Below are 20,617 nucleotides of genomic sequence, written 5' to 3'. Positions count from 1 at the left end.
TGCGGTGCTGGGAATTCAGGGCATTCCCAGCCAAAAGACATTTAAACCTAATCGTTCGATATCAAAAGCAAGCCATTTCAAGGTTGCAAAAGGCTGCCAAGAACAGAAGACTAATTACTGATTAAATACCCACCTACAGAAGTTTCAAAAGCAAACCGGAGTAAGCAGGGCTTCAACGAGGACTCTGAGTCTAAAGAACTTCTTTGCTTTCTGCAAAGAACACATCCCCAAGGGCTGGCTTTTATCCCTTATGGGAGGGGCAATCACCTCCCAGCCTTACTCCCGAGACACCCTTGCTCCTTCAGCTGCTCTTTCCTTTGAGCAGCCCTGCGCACACGCACACTGGGCATAGGCTCCTCGGGGGCCTCTTCATCATTGCTGCCAGACTGCACAAGCTCTGAAGGCAGCACTCCACTCTCAGATGATCCTGGCCCCATCCTTGCATCACACGCAGGCCCCTCGTCTGAGTCCTTGCTATCAGAGACCTCTGCCATCTGCACCTGCTACCGGCGCACCACAACACCTACACAAGATGTAGGTCATGTGCAAAACCAATCCCTTCCCTCCGGCCCGTGTAAAAATGGTCTTCCTTGACACTGGCTTCTGGTGCCAGAGAAGTTGGGGACCGCTGATTTAGGGGAAGAATAATCGGCCAATGTTGCAAGTCGTGAGTTTCGAGTAAAAGCTTATTTCCTGATGGCCTTGCGGTGTCCTTCAGCACAAGAGGAGAATCGATGGGGAAATCAAGACCGCAAAGATATCCGAGCTCACTCTTTGCATTCAAAGAGCTATTTTAGAAATCCTTTTAGAAGGATGCCTTTAGGGCTTCCTAGACAGAGGCACCTGGCAGCTACAAAAGTCTCTTTTGTGAACTAGTGGGGAGCTGAAGTACTGTTATTAACCCGCGTCTCTTCAGAGCCAGCCAGGGAATTGCTGGGAGTGAAAGACGAGAGCAGTATACAGAAAAATATTATTTCGCACGGAACACAAAATAGGTCTGATTCTCCACTTGGAGTGAGGTTCAGCGATGCTATTTGAGCTAGTCTCTCTTTCAAACTATACAAAAGCCAATACAAAAATTTAGGCCACCAGATAAAGACTGAATGCACCAATTATCACATTAAACAAGAAGAAAACCTTCTACGCACCAATTCCCCCTGCGCTTTCTACAATTTTGTAAACAACAAACTAAAAGACTCAAGGTCCATCCCACCCCTGATAGGACCTAATGGTAAAGACTGCAACGACGACACCATCAAAGCAAACCTCTTTAACACATTCTTTGGCTCAGTATTTGTAAACAGCAATGCATCATGCCCAGTATTTCCTAGCCGTACCACAGACAACTACAATGATCTAATACATATCGATTTTACAAAAGACAATGTTGAAAAAGCACTGCGCAATCTAAAACCATCTCGATCTATTGGACCGGATGGAATATGTGCCTACTTCTTAAAAAAGCTATCCATTGCCATAGCCGAACCTCTAAGCATAATCTTTGAAAAATCCTTCAGGACCAGCTCCTTGCCTAACCTATGGTCACAAGCCACGGTCATCCCCATCTTCAAAAAGGGAGACCCAAGCCTAGTTGAAAATTACAGACCAATCTCTTTATGCTGCGTCACCTGTAAAGTCATGGAATCAATTATTAACCAATCCGTTATCCTCCACTTAGAGACAAAAAACCTACTCTCTAATAAACAATTTGGTTTCAGAAAAAAACTATCCTATAATCTGCAATTCTTACACTGCAAAAACATATGGACTATACAACTTGATCAGGGCGAAACAATAGACGCAATCTACATAGACTTCTGTAAAGCCTTTGATTCAGTGGTACACGACAAACTACTCCTAAAACTAAAATCTTATGGTATCTCTGGACACCTGCATAACTGGATAGAAGCATTCCTGTCAAACAGACAACGAATGGTCAAAATTGGGAGCGTCCTATCAAATTCTGTACCTGTCAACAGTGGTGTCCCCCAAGGCAGTGTTTTAGGACCAACTCTCTTCATACTATACATAAATGACCTCTGTGATCATATCAAGAGCAACTGCGTTCTCTTCGTTGATGATGTAAAGCTATTCAACACCACAGACAATACTGCTACCCTTCAAAAAGACCTTGACTATGTATCAGAATGGTCAAACAAATGGCAACTTCAAATCTCAACAAATAAATGCTCTGTCCTACATATTGGCAAAAAAAAATATCAGAAAATAAAATACAGGCTGAATAGTCAAGACCTTGTTGATGATCCAAACTCTGTCAAGGATCTTGGAGTACTCGTCTCTAATGATCTAAGTGCTAGAGCCCACTGTAACTACATAGCCAAAAAGGCGTTAAGAGTTGTTAACCTAATCTTACGTAGCTTTTTCTCTGGTAATATTACACTAATTACTAGAGCATACAAAACATTTGCTAGACCAATACTCGAATACAGCTCATCAGTCTGGAACCCATGTTACGTATCTAATATTAACACAGTTGAGAAAGTCCAGAAATATTTCACAAGAAGAGTTCTCCACTCCTCTACTCGTTGCAGAATACCTTATGCCACCAGACTCGAAATTCTAGACCTAGAAAACCTAGAACTACGCTGCTTTCGGTCCGATCTAAGTATAGTATATAAAATCATATATTGCAATGTCCTACCTGTCAATGAATACTTCAGCTTCAACCATAACAACACTAGAGCAAACAATAGATAGAAACTCAAGGTTCATCGCAACAAACTTGATTGCAGGAAATATGACTTCAGCAACAGAGTGGTCAATGTCGGGAATACTCTACCCAACTCTGGTTTCTTCCCCAAACTCCAAAAACTTTAACCTTACACTGTCTACTATTGACCTCACCCCTTTCCTAAGAGGTCTGTAAGGGGCGTGCATAAGCGCATCAATACGTGCCTACCGTCCCTGTCCTATTGTTTCTTTTATATTTTTTATTTTTCTTATATGTATCCATGTATTCATAACTATGTTTTTTTTTTACTTATACCTATTATCTTGTAAGCAATTGACAAAAATAAATAAATAAATAGATTGGGAAACTTATTTTTAAAACTTAGCAAGATTACTCTAACAGTTCTTCATGGTGACTATCCTAAGTGGTTTTAGTTAGCTTTTTTTTTAGATTAAAAAAATTATCCCTCCTTTATAATTTTTTATAAATAATCAAGGTAACAAATTATAAACTTTGGGCCTTCCTTCTCCTATTTTCCTTACAACAACCCTGTGAGATGGGATGGGACGAGAGAGGGGGCCTTGCCAAAGATCATCCAGCTGGTTTTTCATGCAGATGGCAGAACTAGAACTCACCGTCTCCTGTGATTGGTCCAAAGTTATCCAGCCAGCTGTCATGGCTAAGGTGGGACTAGAACTCACCATCTCCTGGTTTTTAGCCTGTTGACATTAGCTAAAAAAATCTAAGAATGACCTATGGAGTGATTGAACAATACATGTGCAAATGGTTCATGTAAATACATACATGGTCCTGACAAAGAATATTTTGAAAACTCACTATCAGCATAATGAACGATATTTAGACATTCCTGGTATGAGAATGATTTGGTTTCATCAGGATAGATACACAAGCAGAGATGCAAGTCATTAGCTCTATTCATTTCCATATTAAGATCTTAAGATCATCATCCAAAAAACTTCTTGGATGAGAAATGCAACATTTTCAAAGAAAGTCCAGTTGCTTATTGGAAAATACATCTTTGGGACAAAATGACATTGGTAGAACCTCCATAGACCTCCAGCTCTTTCGTAGACCTCATTCCAGATTTTGTCTAAGCCTACTATGTAGATTGGGGTGTAAATCTGCACTGAGCCAAATCAAACATAATTAGATTCTTCCAGAGTAACTGGGTCCATCGGTACTAACTAGGTCAAAAGTTCCCTCCCACGTATTTCGTTAAGCCAGTAAAGTCCAGCCTTAAATTGGTCTCAAGAGATCCATCTGATTTCTAACCAAAGGAACATATTTGTAATTGAGTGAGAAACTAGTAGCAAAGATTTCAGAAAATTAAACTGATTCCTTTTAGTGCAGAGATATCCTTGTGTGCACCAGCTTTGTGAACCACCCAGCAGATTTGATTATTTGGCTTTGAATAATTTATGTGCTGTCAAAAGAAAGTTATTCCCCTTACAGCTACCATATCGAGTTCTTCCATTAGCAACTTTCTGTGCCATTGTTTTGAGACATGAAGGCTGAAATATCCAAAGGTATTGAGTATATGCCTAGATAAATGAAGGCCTCCTTCTGTTTTAAATATTATTAATTTTCCAAGTTAAATATTCTTGATTTTCTATACCTACAAAGATCAGAACACAGGGAATCCTCAACTTACAGCCACAAGTGAGCCCCAAATTTCTATTATTAAACGAGACAATTCTTAAAGTGAGTTTTTCTTCATTTTACAACCTTTCTTGCCACAGTTTTTAAGTGAAATCACTGCACTTAAGTTACGGTTGTTAATGAGCTTCCCAATTGACTTCGCTTGTTGGAAGGTTGCAAAAGTTGATCACACGGCACTGGGATATTGAGGCCATCATAAATATGGGTCAGTTATCCAAGCATAGGTATTTTCATAACATGTCCATGGAGATATTGCAATAAGTCCTATGTGGAAAATGGTCCTAAGTTATTTTTTCTCCAATCCCATTGTAATTTTCGAACGGTCACTAAATGAATTGTTGTAAGTTCAGGGCTACCTGTCTCCAAGGATGCTTTTTCAGGAGGCAAGTGGATTTCTTGTTTTTTCTTTGAAGACCCTTTCGCTTCTTATGCAAGAAGCTTCTTTAGCTCTGACAGGAAATTGGGGAATGGAAGGATTTATGTTCCTTGCAGAGAGCTGGTCATTTGCACCCTTTTAAAGGGTCCTTGAAGCCACTTGGAGGTTTACACAGATAAACCTCCAAGTGGCCTCAATGACCCTCTAAAAGGAAATGTTCGGAAATCAACCCAGAAGCTCGGAGAACGAACTTCTACCCTCACACTGGAATACTGCTATCATGTCACCCCTTACTCCTTCTTTTCAATTATCATCCTTCTTCTGCAATTCCTTTTCCCACCTTTCATCTGCTAGCTGAACATTCTGGGATTTATTGGGAAAAACTTTCCCATATTTTCAAAGCAGTCACATCATACAGCTGTGAAGCCTCACAACCTCTGGGCCAGGCAGATGCCACCTCATTTGCAAACAGCTTTTTTCTAGTATTTCGTCTGCAGGCTGATTTGCAAAGGATTCTTACAAGGAAAGGAGACAAAAGGGAATTGGGTCTGTTCTTTCACTCCAATGGGATTTTTTTTCCCCCTGCTGCTTTGGGTTTTATCTCTTATTCTTCCTCTAACTGGGCCTGCCAAATTTCACTAACATGCCAATTAAATATTCTCAGTCCATGGAAGCAGTGACCTGTGCTCGCAGCCAATCTCCCAGACAGCCAGTTTTAATATACACCGAAATTAAAAAAAAAAAAAAGCAACAAGAAAACAGTGCAAAGACAGATGGATTGCTTCACACCTTTTAACAGGGTTATTTGAGATCAGCTAACAGACAGGAGAGGCATATCTGCTCAAATATTCATCCTTGAGGAAAATATCTCATGTAATTATTCTTGCGCTTGTTTGCTGGCCCTTTGTTTAAGCCCGGGCATCACTTGATCTCAATCAACCATGTTAATTAAAGATCCATGATCCAGACCTGGATATGTCACCAGGAAATGCTTATCTTCTTCCAAAAGCAGAGAGAGGGGGAAAAATGGCTTTGTGATTTGATTTAGCAACTATGATCTTATAGACAACGACCTCTCATCCCTTGATTGGCAATCTCTATTCATTGGATGCAATACTGTTGAAGACCATTACAACATATTTTTACTTGAAGTCAAAAGAGTCATCAAACTATATGTACCAACAACAACTCCCAAAACAAAACAAAAAAGCAGATTACCCATAACAATAAGGAAACTTCAATCCAAAAAGAGATCACTCTGGCGGAAAAACAAATCTGGTCACGCTACCAATTTCAAAAGCCGATACAAAAATTTATGCCACCAGATAAAGACCGAATGCATCAATTATCACATTAAACAAGAGGGAAAACCTTCTAAGCACCAATTCCACCCGTGCTTTTACAATTTTGTAAACAACAAACTAAAAGACTCAAGGTCTATCCCACCCTTGATAGGACCTGATGGTAAAGACTGCAACGACGACACCACTAAAGCCAACATCTTTAACACATTCTTCAGCTCAGTATTTGTAAACAGCAATGGATCATGCCCAGTATTTCCTAGCCGTACCACAGATAACAACAATGATCTAATACATATCGATTTTACAGAAGACAATGTTGAAAAAGCACTACGCAATCTAAAACCATCTCTATCTATTGGACCTGATGGAATATGTGCCTACTTCTTAAAAAAGCTATCCACTGCCATAGCCAAACCTCTTTGAAAAATCTTTCAGGACCAGCTCCTTGCCTAACCTAAGGTCACAAGCCACAGTCATCCCCATCTTCAAAAAGGGAGACCCAAGCCTAGTTGAAAATTACAGACCAATCTCCTTATGCTGCGTCACCTGTAAAGTCATGGAATCAATTATTAACCAATCCATCATCCTCCACTTAGAGACAAACAACCTACTCTCCAATAAACAATTTGGTTTCAGAAAAAAACTATCCTGTAATCTGCAACTCTTACACTGCAAAACATATGGACGACACAACTCGACCAGGGCAAAGCAATAGACGCAATCTACATAGACTTCTGTAAAGCCTTTGATTCAGTGGTACACGACAAACTACTCCTAAAAATAAAATCCTATGGTATCTCTGGACAACTGAATAACTGGATAGAAGCATTCCTGTCAAACAGACAACAAATGGTCAAAATTGGGAGCGTCCTATCAAATTCTGTACCTATCAATAGTGGTGTCCCCAAGGCAGTGTTCTAGGACCAACTCTCTTCATACTCTACATAAATGACCTCTGTGATCATATTAAGAGCAATTGCGTTCTTTTCGCTGATGATGTAAAGCTGTTCATTACCACAGACAATACTGCTACCCTACAAAAAGATCTTGACTATGTATCAGAATGGTCAAACAAATGGCAACTTCAAATCTCAACAAATAAATGCTCTGTCTTACATATTGGCAAAAAAAAATCAGAAAATAAAATACAAGCTGAATAAGTCAAGATCTTGTTGATGACCCAAGCTCTGTAAAGGACCTTGGAATACTCACCTCTAATGATCTAAGTGCTAGAGCCCACTGCAACTACATAGCCAAAAAGGCATTAAGAGTTGTTAACCTAATCCTACGTAGCTTTTTCTCTGGTAATATCACACTACTAACCAGAGCATACAAAACATTTGCTAGACCAATACTCGAATACAGTTCATCAGTCTGGAACCCACATTACGTATCTGATATTAGCACAATTGAGAAAGTCCAGAAATATTTCACAAGAAGAGTTCTCCACTCCTCTACTCGTTGTAGAATACCTTATGCCACCAGACTTGAAATTCTAGAACTAGAAAACCTTGAATTACGCCTGCCTTCGGTCTGATTTAAGCATGGTATATAAAATCATACATTGCAATGTCCTACCTGTCAATGAATACTTCAGCTTCAACCATAACAACACAAGAGCACACAATAGATACAAACTCAAAGTTAACCGCACCAAACTTGATTGCAGGAAATACGACTTCAGCAATAGAGTGGTCAATGTCTGGAATACTCTACCCGACTCTGTAGTTTCTTCCCCAAACCCCAAAAACTTTAACCTTAGACTGTCTACTATTGACCTCACCCCTTTCCTAAGAGGTCTGTAGGGGGCGTGCATAAGCGCACCAACGTGCCTACCGTCCCTGTCCTATTGTTTCTCTTATTCTTCTTTTATTTTTCTTATATGTACCCATTTCATGTATTCACAACTATGTATACACTTATACTTATTATATTGTAAACAATTGGCAAATCAAATAAATAAAAATAAATAAATAAATAGAAGGCCCAGACTATAAAAACGTGGCACGGTAACAGAACATTTGCAATAAAAATGAAATATTAAGCAAGGAAAAAATAGGGTTGGGAAAAACCCCAATCAGTCCATTGCACAAACAAAGAAGCAAGCTTGAAGAAACTTTGGGAGACAAAGAGACATTGGAATTTTCCAGGTGAATTTTTTTGGGTAAGGAGGCTAAAACATATGAAGAACAATTGCAGGATTTGGGCATGTCTAATGTTTAGTGGAAAGAAAGACCAGGGGTGACATGATAGCAGTCTTCCAATACCTGAGGGGCTGCCCCCCAAAGAAGAGGGAGTCCAGCTATTCTCCAAAGCACCTGAAGGGAGGAGAAGAAGCAACGGAGTGGAAACTAATCAAGGAGAAAAGCAACCTAGAACTAAGGAGAAATTTCTTAAAAGTGAGAACGAATTAACCAGGAGAATAGTTTGCCTTCAGAAGTTGTGGGTACTCCGTCAATGGAGGTTTTTAAGAAGAGACCATTTATCTGAAATGTTATAGGGTTTCCTGCTTCAGCAGAGAATTGGATTAGAAGACCTCCAAGATCCCTTCCAACTCTGTTATTCTGTTACAATTATTTCTGTATATTTATTTAATTTATATGGCACCGATTTCCCGATAAGGTGACTCTGGGAGGCTCACAAACAGTAAAAAGGATAACAGAAAACAATTAAAAATGTGCTTCTATGTGTTTTCCCATTTCCAAAGGACAGGAAAATTTGCTCCTTAAATTTGGGCATCACACCAAGACAGGGGGGTCTTCAAACTTGACAGCTTTAAGACTTGGACTTCAACTCCCAGAATTCCTCTTTCTCCAGTCATGTTAGCTCAGGAATTCTGGGAGTTGAAGTCCACAAATCTTAAACTTGCCAAGCTTGAAGACCCTTGCACCAAGATATGGAATTTTCTATTTCTATTAATTTTCTATTAATTTTCTATTTACTCACTGGCTTAAAGGAGAGACAGTTGCTTTAAAAATGAATCCCAGAGACCAGTATGGAAGGTTTAGCAAAACTTCTATAGAAAATGGACTTCAACTCCCAGAATTCCCAGTCAGCAAGTAAAAAGTTCAGGTGGGATAAATTCTGCATAGCTTCATAAAAATCTCAGAAGTAAAGGACTTACCAGCAGGACAAGAATCACTGGTCCTTGATAGATGTAATCTATATATTTCCCCGGTTCTTTTCCAAACCAGCACCTGCAAATAGATACCGTGCATTAAGGTGATATAGGGAGAATGAAAAACAGTGAAGAGGAAAAACAAATTGATGAAAGAAGAGAGGAAGAATGGAGATAGAGGGGAGAAGCCTGAGAGGGTTTTGGTTGAATGGAGCTGATGAAACGATGAAAAGGAGAAAAATATAGGAAGCAGTGAATAAGCATGGTGACAGCAAGGATGCTTGGTGAACGCAGAAAGGAGCACAGGAGAAACATACTGAATGCTTTCGTTTAAATTCTATTTAATTCATTTGTCTTTTCTTCTCTCTTATTTCCTGCTTCAAATTTATTTGACTGGCTATTTCTTTCTTCTTTTATTATCCTCTGCATTAAGCTGCATGCTCACCCTAAGAAAAAAGAACATGAGGGACACACACACACACACACACACACACACACACACACACACACACACACACACAGAGTCTTTAACTTAGGACCGTAATTGAACATGGAATTATGAACTAAATCAAGTTGGCTATTAAACGGGCATCCTGTGACTGACCCAATTTTACAACATTTTTTTTGTGTCGGTCGTCAAACGAAAGCCATGATTGTTAAGGGAACCCATTTTTTGCAGTAAATTGGTGGGTTTTTTTTTTGGCAAAATCATAAATCATGTTCATGTGACTGCAAATGGTGGTAAATGTTTGCCAGTTCCTGAATGCCCAAACTGTCGAACTATCCAATATGTGCATGGATGCAGGGGTGGGCTTCAAAAATTTTAGCAATTGGTTCTCTGCCCGGTTACTGGGTGGGTGTGGCTATGGTGGGCGTGGCCTAGTTGGCCTCCTGCATCATGGCCCAGGGGTGGGTGGTTTCGCCTCCCGGACTCCGGAGGCTTTCCTCGAACCTCCGGGAGGGCGAAAATGGCCTCCCCAGGCTCTGGAAGCCTTCTGGAGGCCGGATATGGGCCCATTTTTCTCCCTTGAGCTTTTGCGCGGACCCTGTACTTACCTAGAACCCAAAATGGGCTGCATGGGGACTCTTGAGAGGGGCGGGGCAGGGTGGGTGGGGCCAGCCAGGGTTGGATTTACCAGTTCGCCAAACCAGCTATTAAAAATGATAACATTAGCTACCGGTTCACTCAAACCGGGGCGAACCGGTAGCAGCACACCCCTGGTATGGATGTATGAGCTACTACAGCCAGTCCTCGACTTACAACCATTCATTTAATGACCATTCAAAGTTACAACGGCACTGAAAAAAGTGACTTAGGGCCATTTTTCGCACTTATGACCATTGCAGCATCCTCGTGGTCGCATGATCAAAATTCAGGGCACTTGGCAACTGACTCGTATTTATGACGGTTGCAGAGTCCCAGGGCCACATGGCCCTCTTTGGTGATCTCCTGATCAGCCATGTCAGCGGGGAAGCTAGATTCATTTCACAAGTTAACAGCTGCAGTGATTCACTTAACAACGGTGGCAAGAAAGGTCATAAAACGGGGGTGAACTCACTTAACAACATTACGAACTACCTGAATGGATTTAGCAACAGAAATTTTCGGCTCGGCTGTGGCAGTAAATCGGGAACTACTACTTGTATAAATCCCATATATCAAATAAAAGATGTGAAATGTTGTGGTGTTCCTTTAGGAACGATTCTCAGTTATGCCTTTGCTATGCTGGGGATTTGTTTTGCTTTTCAGCTTAATTATGCAAATGAGACTGATGGATGGCCTCTTTTGGCAAATCCAGTCACCATATACTTTGCTTCTGTTCCTTCCTCCACTGTGGCTTTATTAGCACCTCACAGAATCCAAGGCACCCTGGCAATTATTATTTTTTTCTCTCTGATCCTGAGCAAACTCTGAAGAGGCAGCATGGAAGGTTCATGTACCGTGTTCGGCTCCCTACATGCCTTATTTCATGAAGGAGAATTTATTATATCTTGCATGGAAGAAGCTTCATTTTGAGCCCAACTCTGAGTTTTATTTCTCTCTTTTCTTTCTCTTTTTCTTCATCTCTCTCTCCTTCCTTCCTTTCTTTTCTTCCCCCCCTCCTCCTCCTCCCTACCTTCTCCATCTGAACTTCTTTCTCCTCCTATCTTCTCCATCTTCTCTTTCTCCCCCTCCTCCTATCTTCTCCATCTTATCTTCTCTTTCTGCTATTTTCTCCATCTTAGCTTCTCTTTCTCCTCCTATCTTCTCCGTCTTCTCTTTATTCTCCTCTTATCTTCTCCATCTTATCTTTTCTTTCTCCTCCTACTCTCTCCATCTTCTTCTCTTTCTCCTCTTCCCTTAGCTTCTCTTTCTCCTCCTATCTCCTCCGTCTTCTCTTTATTCTCCTCTTATCTTCTCCATCTTATCTTTTCTTTCTCCTCCTACTCTCCATCTTCTTCTCTTTCTCCTCTTCCCTTAGCTTCTCTTTCTCCTCCTATCTTCTCCGTCTTCTCTTTATTCTCCTCTTATCTTCTCCATCTTATCTTTTCTTTCTCCTCCCTACTCTCTCCATCTTCTTCTCTTTCTCCTCTTCCCTTAGCTTCTCTTTCTCCTCCTATCTCCTCCGTCTTCTCTTTATTCTCCTCTTATCTTCTCCATCTTATCTTTTCTTTCTCCTCCTACTCTCTCCATCTTCTTCTCTTTCTCCTCTTCCCTTAGCTTCTCTTTCTCCTCCTATCTTCTCCGTCTTCTCTTTATTCTCCTCTTATCTTCTCCATCTTATCTTTTCTTTCTCCTCCTACTCTCTCCATCTTCTTCTCTTTCTCCTCCTCCCTTCCCCCTCCTCCTCTCCTTCCTCCCTCCCTGAAAACCTGATTTGCAATTGTTCTTCACCCTTAATGACTGTTGTTGCATTCCTTGATCAAAACTCAAAGCGTTGGCAATTGCCATATATTTATTATGACAGTTGCATCGTCCCAGGTCACGTGATTACCATTTGTGACCTTCCCAGCTGGCTTATGATAGGCAAAGTCAATTAATTTATTGACTGCATGATTTACATAACAATTTTGGTGATTTGCTTAACAACCATGGCAAAAAAAAGGAGAAGGAATTATTATTATTCCTTAACAGTGCCTTGCTTAGCAACAAAAATTCTGGTCATAAGTTAAGAACTATAAATACATGAAGCATTCTTGGCTTGATTTGAATTCATTGTATATTTTTTCTTTTCCACCTTTCTCACAGGATTTTGAAGTAACCATGAAGCCCTCTAAGACCACAAGAGTGTTTCCCTCCCCCCCACACCAAAATTAGTAATTTTGAAAATGGCCTAGGTCTGTGATGGCGAACCTATGGCATTTGTGCCACAGGTGGCATGCAGAGGCATTTTTCCAGGCATGTAAAGCCCCAGGCAAACTTACCTCAGTGCGCAAGCGTGGGCCTCCTGGCTGATTTTCGACCTGTTTGAGACCGTTTTCCGGAAATACAGGAAGTGATGAAACGGGCCTATTTTTCGGCCTGCAAAGGCTGCAGAGGCTCCCCTCAAGCCTCTGGTAGGCCGAAAAAGGCCTCAAATGGGCCAAAAATCAGCTGTGCAGTGCAGGTAACGGGGCGGGGGATGGTATGTGCATGGGGTGGGGGGGGGGGGCGCTGCGCTCATTGCCTTCTGGGTGCTGGCATGCAAGCGCACGTGCACAAGCGCGCACACAGTTTTTGGCACATGAGACCAAAAGGGTTAGCCATCACTGGCCCAGGTCATTATCCTGATGCAAAGCTCATTTTTGCTGAACATTTTTTTTCATAAAGTGTGAAAACCTGTTGCATGCAGAAAAACAGGGAGCGGGCTGAGTCATTTTTATACTTACTGCTCATTTTCATAATAAAGCTTGCAAACAGCCCAGGCAATGATAATGGGGCAAGGAATACCTACAAGAAAAAAAGGGGTGGGAAAAAAAACAGAATGGAAGTTCTAAGAGACTCCTTCAAAGCTTGGGAGAAAAGGTGTAGGAGCTGCCACAAGTTCACTACTGCAATGGAACCTTTTCAGAAGTCTGAAGGAGTAGAGAGGAGCTACGTCAAAGATTTGTTCTCCTAAAAAATGCACCCTTTTAGATATTTACTTCAATCTATCGATCCATTTATAAAAGCTTTGCTGTACACATCTGTCTATCCATCCACCCACTCATGAAAACATTCCATTTTCCTTCCTTCCTTCCTTCCTTCCTTCCTTCCTTCCTTCCTTCCTTCCTTCCTTCCTGGAAATATCTCTGAAACAATGACCTAATGGGTATAGGTGGTCTAAAATATAATAGTTTCTTTCTTTCTTTCCTTCCTTCCTTCCTTCCTTCCTTCCTTCCTTCCTTCCTTCCTTCCTTCCTTCCTTCCTTCCTTCCTTCCTTCCTGGAAATATCTCTGAAACAATGATCTAACAGGGGTATAGTTTGTCTAAAACATAATACAGCAGTTTCTTTCTTTCTTTCCTTTTTCCTTCCTTCCTTCCTTCCTTCCTTCCTTCCTTCCTGGAAATATCTCTGAAACAATGCTCACAGGGGTATAGTTTGTCTAAAATATAATAGTTTCTTTCTTTCTTTCTTTCTTTCTTTCTTTCTTTCTTTCTTTCTTTCTTTCTTTCTTTCTTTCTTTCCTTCCTTCCTTCCTTCCTTCCTTCCTTCCTTCCTTCCTTCCTTCCTTCCTTCCTTCCTTCCTTCCTTCCTTCCTTCCTTCCTTCCTTCCTTCCTTCCTTCCTTCCTTCCTTCCTTCCTTCCTTCCTTCCTTCCTTCCTTCCTTCCTGGAAATATCTCTGAAACAATGCTCACAGGGGTATAGTTTGTCTAAAATATAATACTTTCTTTCTTTCTTTCTTTCTTTCTTTCTTTCTTTCTTTTCTTTCTTTCTTTCTTTCTTTCTTTCTTTCTTCTTTCTTTCTTTCCTTCCTTCCTTCCTTCCTTCCTTCCTTCTTTCTTTCTTTCTTTCTTTCTTTCTTTCTTTCTTTCTTTCTTTCCTTCCTTCCTTCCTTCCTTCCTTCCTTCCTTCCTTCCTTCCTTCCTTCCTTCCTTCCTTCCTTCCAGGAAATATCTCTAAAACAATGATCTAACAGGGGTATAGTTTGTCTAAAATATAATAGTTTCCTTCCTTCCTTCCTTCCTTCCTTCCTTCCTTCCTTCCTTCCTTCCTTCCCTCCCTCCCTCCCTCCCTCCCTCCCTCCCTCCCTCCACTGATACTGCTAGACCACAACAGTTTTTGGGATACCCCCTGACCTCAGTAAAGACAAAAGCTCAAATGCACAACCAGCCCCTCTCTCTGCCTTGTTGCTACCCTGATTCATCAAACAAGATTTCCTGCTTGAGCAGGGGTTGGACTACAAGGTCTCCAAGATCCCCACCAGGCCTGTTACTCTTTAATTTTGTAAATTACTGAGGAGAGTTGCCTGGCTAATAATGAAACTCCCAAATGTAGGTTGTGCTTTTAGATGGCTTACACCACCCAATGAAGAGAAAAATCCATTTCCTCAGCTTGTCTGTTGAGTACGTCATCACAATGGCCGTGTGGAGGTAGCAACCTTCCACAAACATCCAGAAGAAATTGGTCACCACGAAGTAGTTGAAGATGGTTGTGATGCACCGACACCAAAGCTGTTGGAAGAGACGCATATTTTAGTTTATTTGCGCCACACGGTGTCCAGGTTTGTACAGGAAGCCCTTGACTTGTGGCTGCAACTGAGCTCAACATTTCTGTCGTTAAGTGAGTCTTGCCTCATTTTACGATCTTTTTTTGCCCCACACTGTTAAGTGAATCACTGCAGTTGTTAAAATTAATCACATAGTTGTTAAGTGAATTGTCAGAAGGTCGCAAAAGGAGATCACATGACCTGGGACACTGCAACCGCCAGTTGCAAGTGTTTGAATGTTGATCACGTGACCCTGGGGATACTATAATGGTCGTAAGTAAGAAAAGCGGTCATAAGTCACTTTATTCAATGTTCAAACAGTCACTAAGTAAACTGTTGTAAGTTTTAGGACTACTTGCACTCACATAATGGTCTGCGGTTTTCTTTTGCACTTTGACTTTGACTGATTTACAAAATGCAACGTAAGGCAAACACTACAGGTAATCCTTGTTTTATGACCACAGTTTGACCAGAATTTTTATTGGCTGGCAAGGGGGTTGTGTTAAGTGAGTTCCGCCCAATTTTACACCCGGTTGCTAAACGAATGGTTGTAAGTCAAGGATGACCTTTACTTGAATTTCTGTCATTCTGTCTCTTGAGGAAGAAGTACCTCATTGCTCTCATGGATATTGTGGTCAATTGTTTGTAGCACAAACCACATCATGTTCCTCAGGATGAATGTTGTGATCAGGTTCCAGTGGATAATGTTGCGGAGGCATCGGATACTCCTAAAACGGCAAATATATATATTTAGATCAGTTTTATTCATCTGAGAATGCCCTAAGAAATTCTGAAGCGTGCAATCAAAAATATGGCCTGCTCAGCAAAATTACCTTTCCTTCACTCCAGAGGGCATGGATGCGGCACTTCGATCCCAATCTTTACTCCGGAGTTGATAAATATTTCACAGAAGATATTTTGACATCTTAATAGAATAACCGAGTTGGAAAGGGACCTTGGAGGTCTTCTTGTCCAACCTCCTGCTCAAGCAGGAAACTCTAAACCGTTTCAGATAAATAGCTGTCTAATCTATTCTTAAAAACCTCCAGTGTTGGAGCACCCACAACTTCCATAGGCAAGTTGTTCCACTGCTTAATTGCTTGCATTGTCAGAAATTTCTCCTTAGTTCCAGGTTGCTTCTCCCCTTGATTGGTTTCCATCTGTTGCTTCTTGTCCTATCTTGGTGGGCTTCAGGCGGTTCACACTGGTTCAGGTGAACCGGATGTTAATTTTACATCTGGCTCAGCAAACCGGTAGTCCTGACGACTGGCTGACCCTGCCCACCTTGCCCCTCCCCTCCCAGGAGTCCCTACACGGCCTGTTTTAGATCCCAGATAAGTGCAGGGCCCTCACGGATGCTCGGGGAGGGCAAAAAACGGGCCTCCTCGAAGTTCCTGAAGGCCGGAAATGAGCCTGTTTCTGGCCTCCGGAGCACCTCCGGAGTCTGAGGAGAGTGAAAATGAACCTCCCAGAGGCTCAAGAAAAGCCTCTGGAGCCCGGGAGGGCGAGAATGGCCCACTACAGCCCGTTTTCACTCCCAGGGTGGTGCAGGAGGCCAACTAGGCCACACCCAGCATAGCCACGCCCATCCAGCGACTGGGCAGAGAACCGGTTGTTAAATTATTTGAAGCCTGTTTCCTAGTATGATTTGATTGCTTATTGTAGACTATTTATTAAGTGTTGGACCTTACGATTCTTGACTCTTGACGATTGTATCTTTTCTTTTATGAACACTGAGAGCATCTGCACCGAGACAAATTCCTTGGGTGTCCAATCACACTTGGTCAATAAAGAATTCTACGAAGCCCACCTCTGTAAATTCAGGTGTTTTGGAGAATAGCTTGACTCCCTCTTTTGGGGGCACCCCCTAAGATATTGGAAGACTGCTATCATGTCTCCCCTAGTCCTTCTTTTCATTAAACTAGACCTACCCAGTTCCTGCAACTGTTCTTTATATATGTTTTAGCCTCCAGTCTCCAAATCATCTTTCTTGCTCTTCTCTGCACTCTTTCCAGAGTCTCAACATCTTTCTTTTTTGTTTCATCTTGTTTTCAAAAAGGAAGGGAACATTCCTTCTATCCTGCCACCTTGCAGAAGACTGAATATTTAACACCCCGTGACAGAGTATTTTAGAACAAAAATTTATGTTGCAATGAAAATAAAATGGCAAACGCTTAGCTTGTGTGTATCACAGCGAGCGGCATATTATGACTGATATGATCATGGGGGACTCCAAAATTGTATTCTAATGATGTTTTCAACATTTCTGCAGCAATACAAACCGTAGATAAATTGTTCAGAATGCTGCTGGCAGCTTGGGAAGCGCATTTTAAAGCAGGTTTATAAATGCAACGGCACTCTTAAGATTCAAAGCCGCCATAAGCCGAAGTGAAATCAGCTATCTTTATTGCTCTTGGCTGAAAATAAATGATACATAGATAATCTAAAAGGATGAGAAAGAGACAAATAAGTGCTAATCGTTAATGAAAGTTAAAGAAGAATACGTGAAACATGCAAAATCAAAAGGGATGAGAAGGAGATAGGAAAAAAATAAAAATAAATTAGCCATTAATGTAGTTTGGAAACAGTACAGAGAAGAGAAACTAGGATGATTAAAGGAGACTTAAAAACATGAAAAATGGTTGTAGGGTTTGGTTATGGCTAGTCTAGAGAAAGGGAAGACTAGGAGTGACATGACAGCAGCATTCTGGTATTTGAGGGGCTGCCACAAAGAAGATGGGGTCAAGCTATTTTCCAAAGCACTAGAAGGCAAGAGAAGAAACAATGGTTTGAAACTAACCAAGGAAAGAAGCAACATGGAATTAAGGAGAAACTTCCTAAAAGTGAGAACAATTAACGGGTGGAACAGCTTGTCACCAGAAATTGTGGGTGCTTCTATACTGGAAGTTTTTAAGAAGAGACTGGGCCTATCTGAAATGGTATAGGGCAGAGGTCTCCAAACTTGGCAACTTGACGACTTGTGGACTTCAACTCCCAGAATTCTCTAGTCAAAATAGCTGGCTGGAGAATTCTGGGAGTTGAAATCCACCAGTTGTCAAGTTGCCAAGTTTGGGGACCCTTGGTATAGGGTCTCCTACTTGAGCAGGGGGTTGGACTAGAAGACCTCCAAGGTCCCTTCCAATTTCTATTTTGATTAATCGATTAAAATTACGTTTCTCAAGATTCAGGGATAAACTCGTTCAATTCTATTGTATTTTAGATTTCTGCAATCTAAATGTAGATATTTTGTAACCTACTGGCTAGACCGAATGTTTTTCCGCCTTAGCAACTTCAAGATGTGTGGACTTTAATTCCGATAATTCCCCAGACAGCTTGATATTAAAAGAAATTGCTTGGAGCGGAATGAAAGAAAGAATCATATTATAGAATGCCAGGGAAGCCTTGCGGTTATCCTAACATGAAAAAAAAAGGCTCAGTAAGATGAGTTCACACATTCAACCACTCAAAATAAAATTCAGTTAGTCTTTGACATTCAACAGTTCATTTAGTGACCATTCAAAGTTATAACAGCACTGAAAAAATGACTTGTGACCATTTTTCACACTTACAACTGTTACAACATCCCCATGGTCACATGATCCAAATTCAGATGCTTCGCAACTGATTCATATTTTTGATGGTTGCAGTATCCCAAGTTCATGTGATCTACTTTTACGACCTACTGTTCTGACCAAACCTTGTTCCAAGGAAACAAACATGAAACAGAGGTAACAACAAACCTTTTAATGATTCTTTACAAATTCCGTTCCTTCACGGTTAAAAGGCTGTTTCAAACGAATTGTCTCTGATATGAATGAGCCTTGCCAAGATTGTGCAAGGCTGCCAAGAACACTAGATAAAGTTACTAAGAAATATTTCAAAGAGTCTCCAAACACAAACTAAGAGAGTCCGAACATCCACAAGGCTTGAGTGCAAAATCTCTTTGCTTCCTGCAAAGGACTCCTGTTTCTCAGCTGGCTTTTATCTCTTAAGGGAGGGGCCATTACCTTGCAGCCTTACTCCCGAGTCACCCGTGCTGCTGCAGCTGCTGTTTCCTTCAAGTAGCCCGGTGGGCACGCGCACTGGGCACAGGCTCCTCGGGCACCTCTTCATCACTGCTGCCAGCCTCCACAATCTCCAAAGGCAGCGCTCTACTCCCTGATGATCCTGGCCCCATCCCTGTATCACATGCAGGTCCCTCATCTGAGTCCTCGCTCTCCGAGACCTCAGCCATCCGCAGCTGCTGCCGGCAAACCACAACACCTTCTGGCAAAGCAAACTCAATGGGGGAAGCCAGATTCACTTAACAACTGGGTTACTAATTTAACAAATGCAGTGATTCACTTTACAACTGTAGTAATTAAAGTCATAAAATGGGGCAAAACTCATTTAGCAAATGTCTCACTTAGCAACATAAATTTTGGTTCAATTATGGTAGTAAGTCAAGGACTACCCCAACTGACCTAGTGTTGTGGGAACTCAACGGCTAGGTCTTTTAGCTAACATACCAAACTATGGTGGTAAAATATATACTCTTAACTGTGAGATGAGCATCGTACAGGTAGTCCTTGACTTAACAACCATTCATTTAGTGACTGTTCGAAAGTTTCAATGGTACTGAAAACAAATGACCAACGGGACCATTTTTCACACTTTCAACCATTGCAACATCCCTACAGTCATGTGATCAAAATTCAGATGCTTGGCAACTGACTCATATTTGTGACGGTTGCAGTGTCCCTGGTCCAATCATCCTTTTTTATGATCTCCAAACAAAGTCAAAGGGGAAGCCAGATTCACTTAACTTGTCGCTAACTGAACTATTGCATTGACTCACTGAAGAACTGTGGCCATTTAAGTCATAAAACGAGGCAAAACTCAATACTGCATTACAACAGAAACTTGGCGGCTCAAATGTGGTTGTAAGTTGAGGTGCACCTTTACAGTCTGTCTAATAAATAAGTAAATAAAAATAAAATAAGTACTGAAGAGGAATTTTGGAACGAAAAGCCTAAGCTGGAAATTTTTCAGAAAAAACAACAACCATTTTCTTCCCTACGGGAGATGTGAAGCATAAAAATAGCATTGAGCATTTGCTAATAAATGCTTCTATGTTCAGGCAAATTTTAGGCATTCTCTTTTTTGGCAGTGAAGAATTAAGTCACCGAGTTTCACATATTTTCCACAATCTGGCAAGTTCTTAATTTTGAGATTCAACCCCCAGAATTTCCTAGGAGTGGGGAAATCATGCTGGTGGGGGAATTCTGTGAGGTGAAGTCCCAACACAGAAAGGTATGGAATGACCATTGTACTGTCCCCATGGTCACGTCACCAAAATTCAGACGCTTGTCAATTGGTTCATATTTATGACTGTTGCAGCGTCCCTGAGATATGTGATCGCTTTTTGTGACCTTCTGACAAGCAAAGTCAAAGGGGAAGCCAGATTCACCCAATGGCCGTGTTAATAATTTAACAACTGCAGGGATTCACTTAAGAACAAAGGCAAGAACGGTCGCAAAGTGGGGCAAAACTCACTTAACAACTGTCCTGCTTAGCATATAGAATATTTGGGCTCAATGTAAGTCGAGGATCACCTTTATAAATTTCAGGAGTTTGGGTACTGGAAATCAATCCCACAAGAAATCATTCTTGTAATACAGAACAGTTGTTGTCTATGCTATTATTAAAAGTGGGAAGATAATGAGGAAAAAATAATCATCCAAGCTTTAGATCTCCCTGCGTTTCTCTGAAGAAACATGCAATTTCTTTTAATTTCAGCACTGTAATTATAACATT

At 41.1% G+C, this 20,617-nt stretch overlaps 1 protein-coding gene across 3 annotated transcripts in view; it reads right to left on the bottom strand.

The window, feature by feature from the left end:
• CRHR2 (corticotropin releasing hormone receptor 2) overlaps positions 1-20,617 on the bottom strand; it is a 141,490-nt gene that overhangs the window by 12,543 nt on the left and 108,330 nt on the right. For all 3 annotated transcript variants that reach the window (XM_087946981.1, XM_087946982.1, XM_026688759.2), the window contains 4 exons: positions 15,432-15,549; positions 14,633-14,786; positions 13,020-13,080; positions 9,177-9,249 (listed from right to left, as the gene is read on the bottom strand). In XM_087946981.1, the coding sequence (XP_087803107.1) occupies positions 9,177-9,249; positions 13,020-13,080; positions 14,633-14,786; positions 15,432-15,549 (406 nt within the window). The remainder of the gene's footprint in view (positions 1-9,176; positions 9,250-13,019; positions 13,081-14,632; positions 14,787-15,431; positions 15,550-20,617) is intronic.

Source organism: Notechis scutatus, chromosome Z (genome assembly GCF_049901735.1).
Source record: "Notechis scutatus isolate UNSWTSFEM ecotype Mainland chromosome Z, rNotScu1.2, whole genome shotgun sequence".
Taxonomy (NCBI): Eukaryota; Metazoa; Chordata; class Lepidosauria; order Squamata; family Elapidae; genus Notechis; species Notechis scutatus.
The sequence above is the reverse complement of the archived record's forward strand: the minus strand, read 5'-3'. Positions and strand labels throughout refer to the sequence as shown.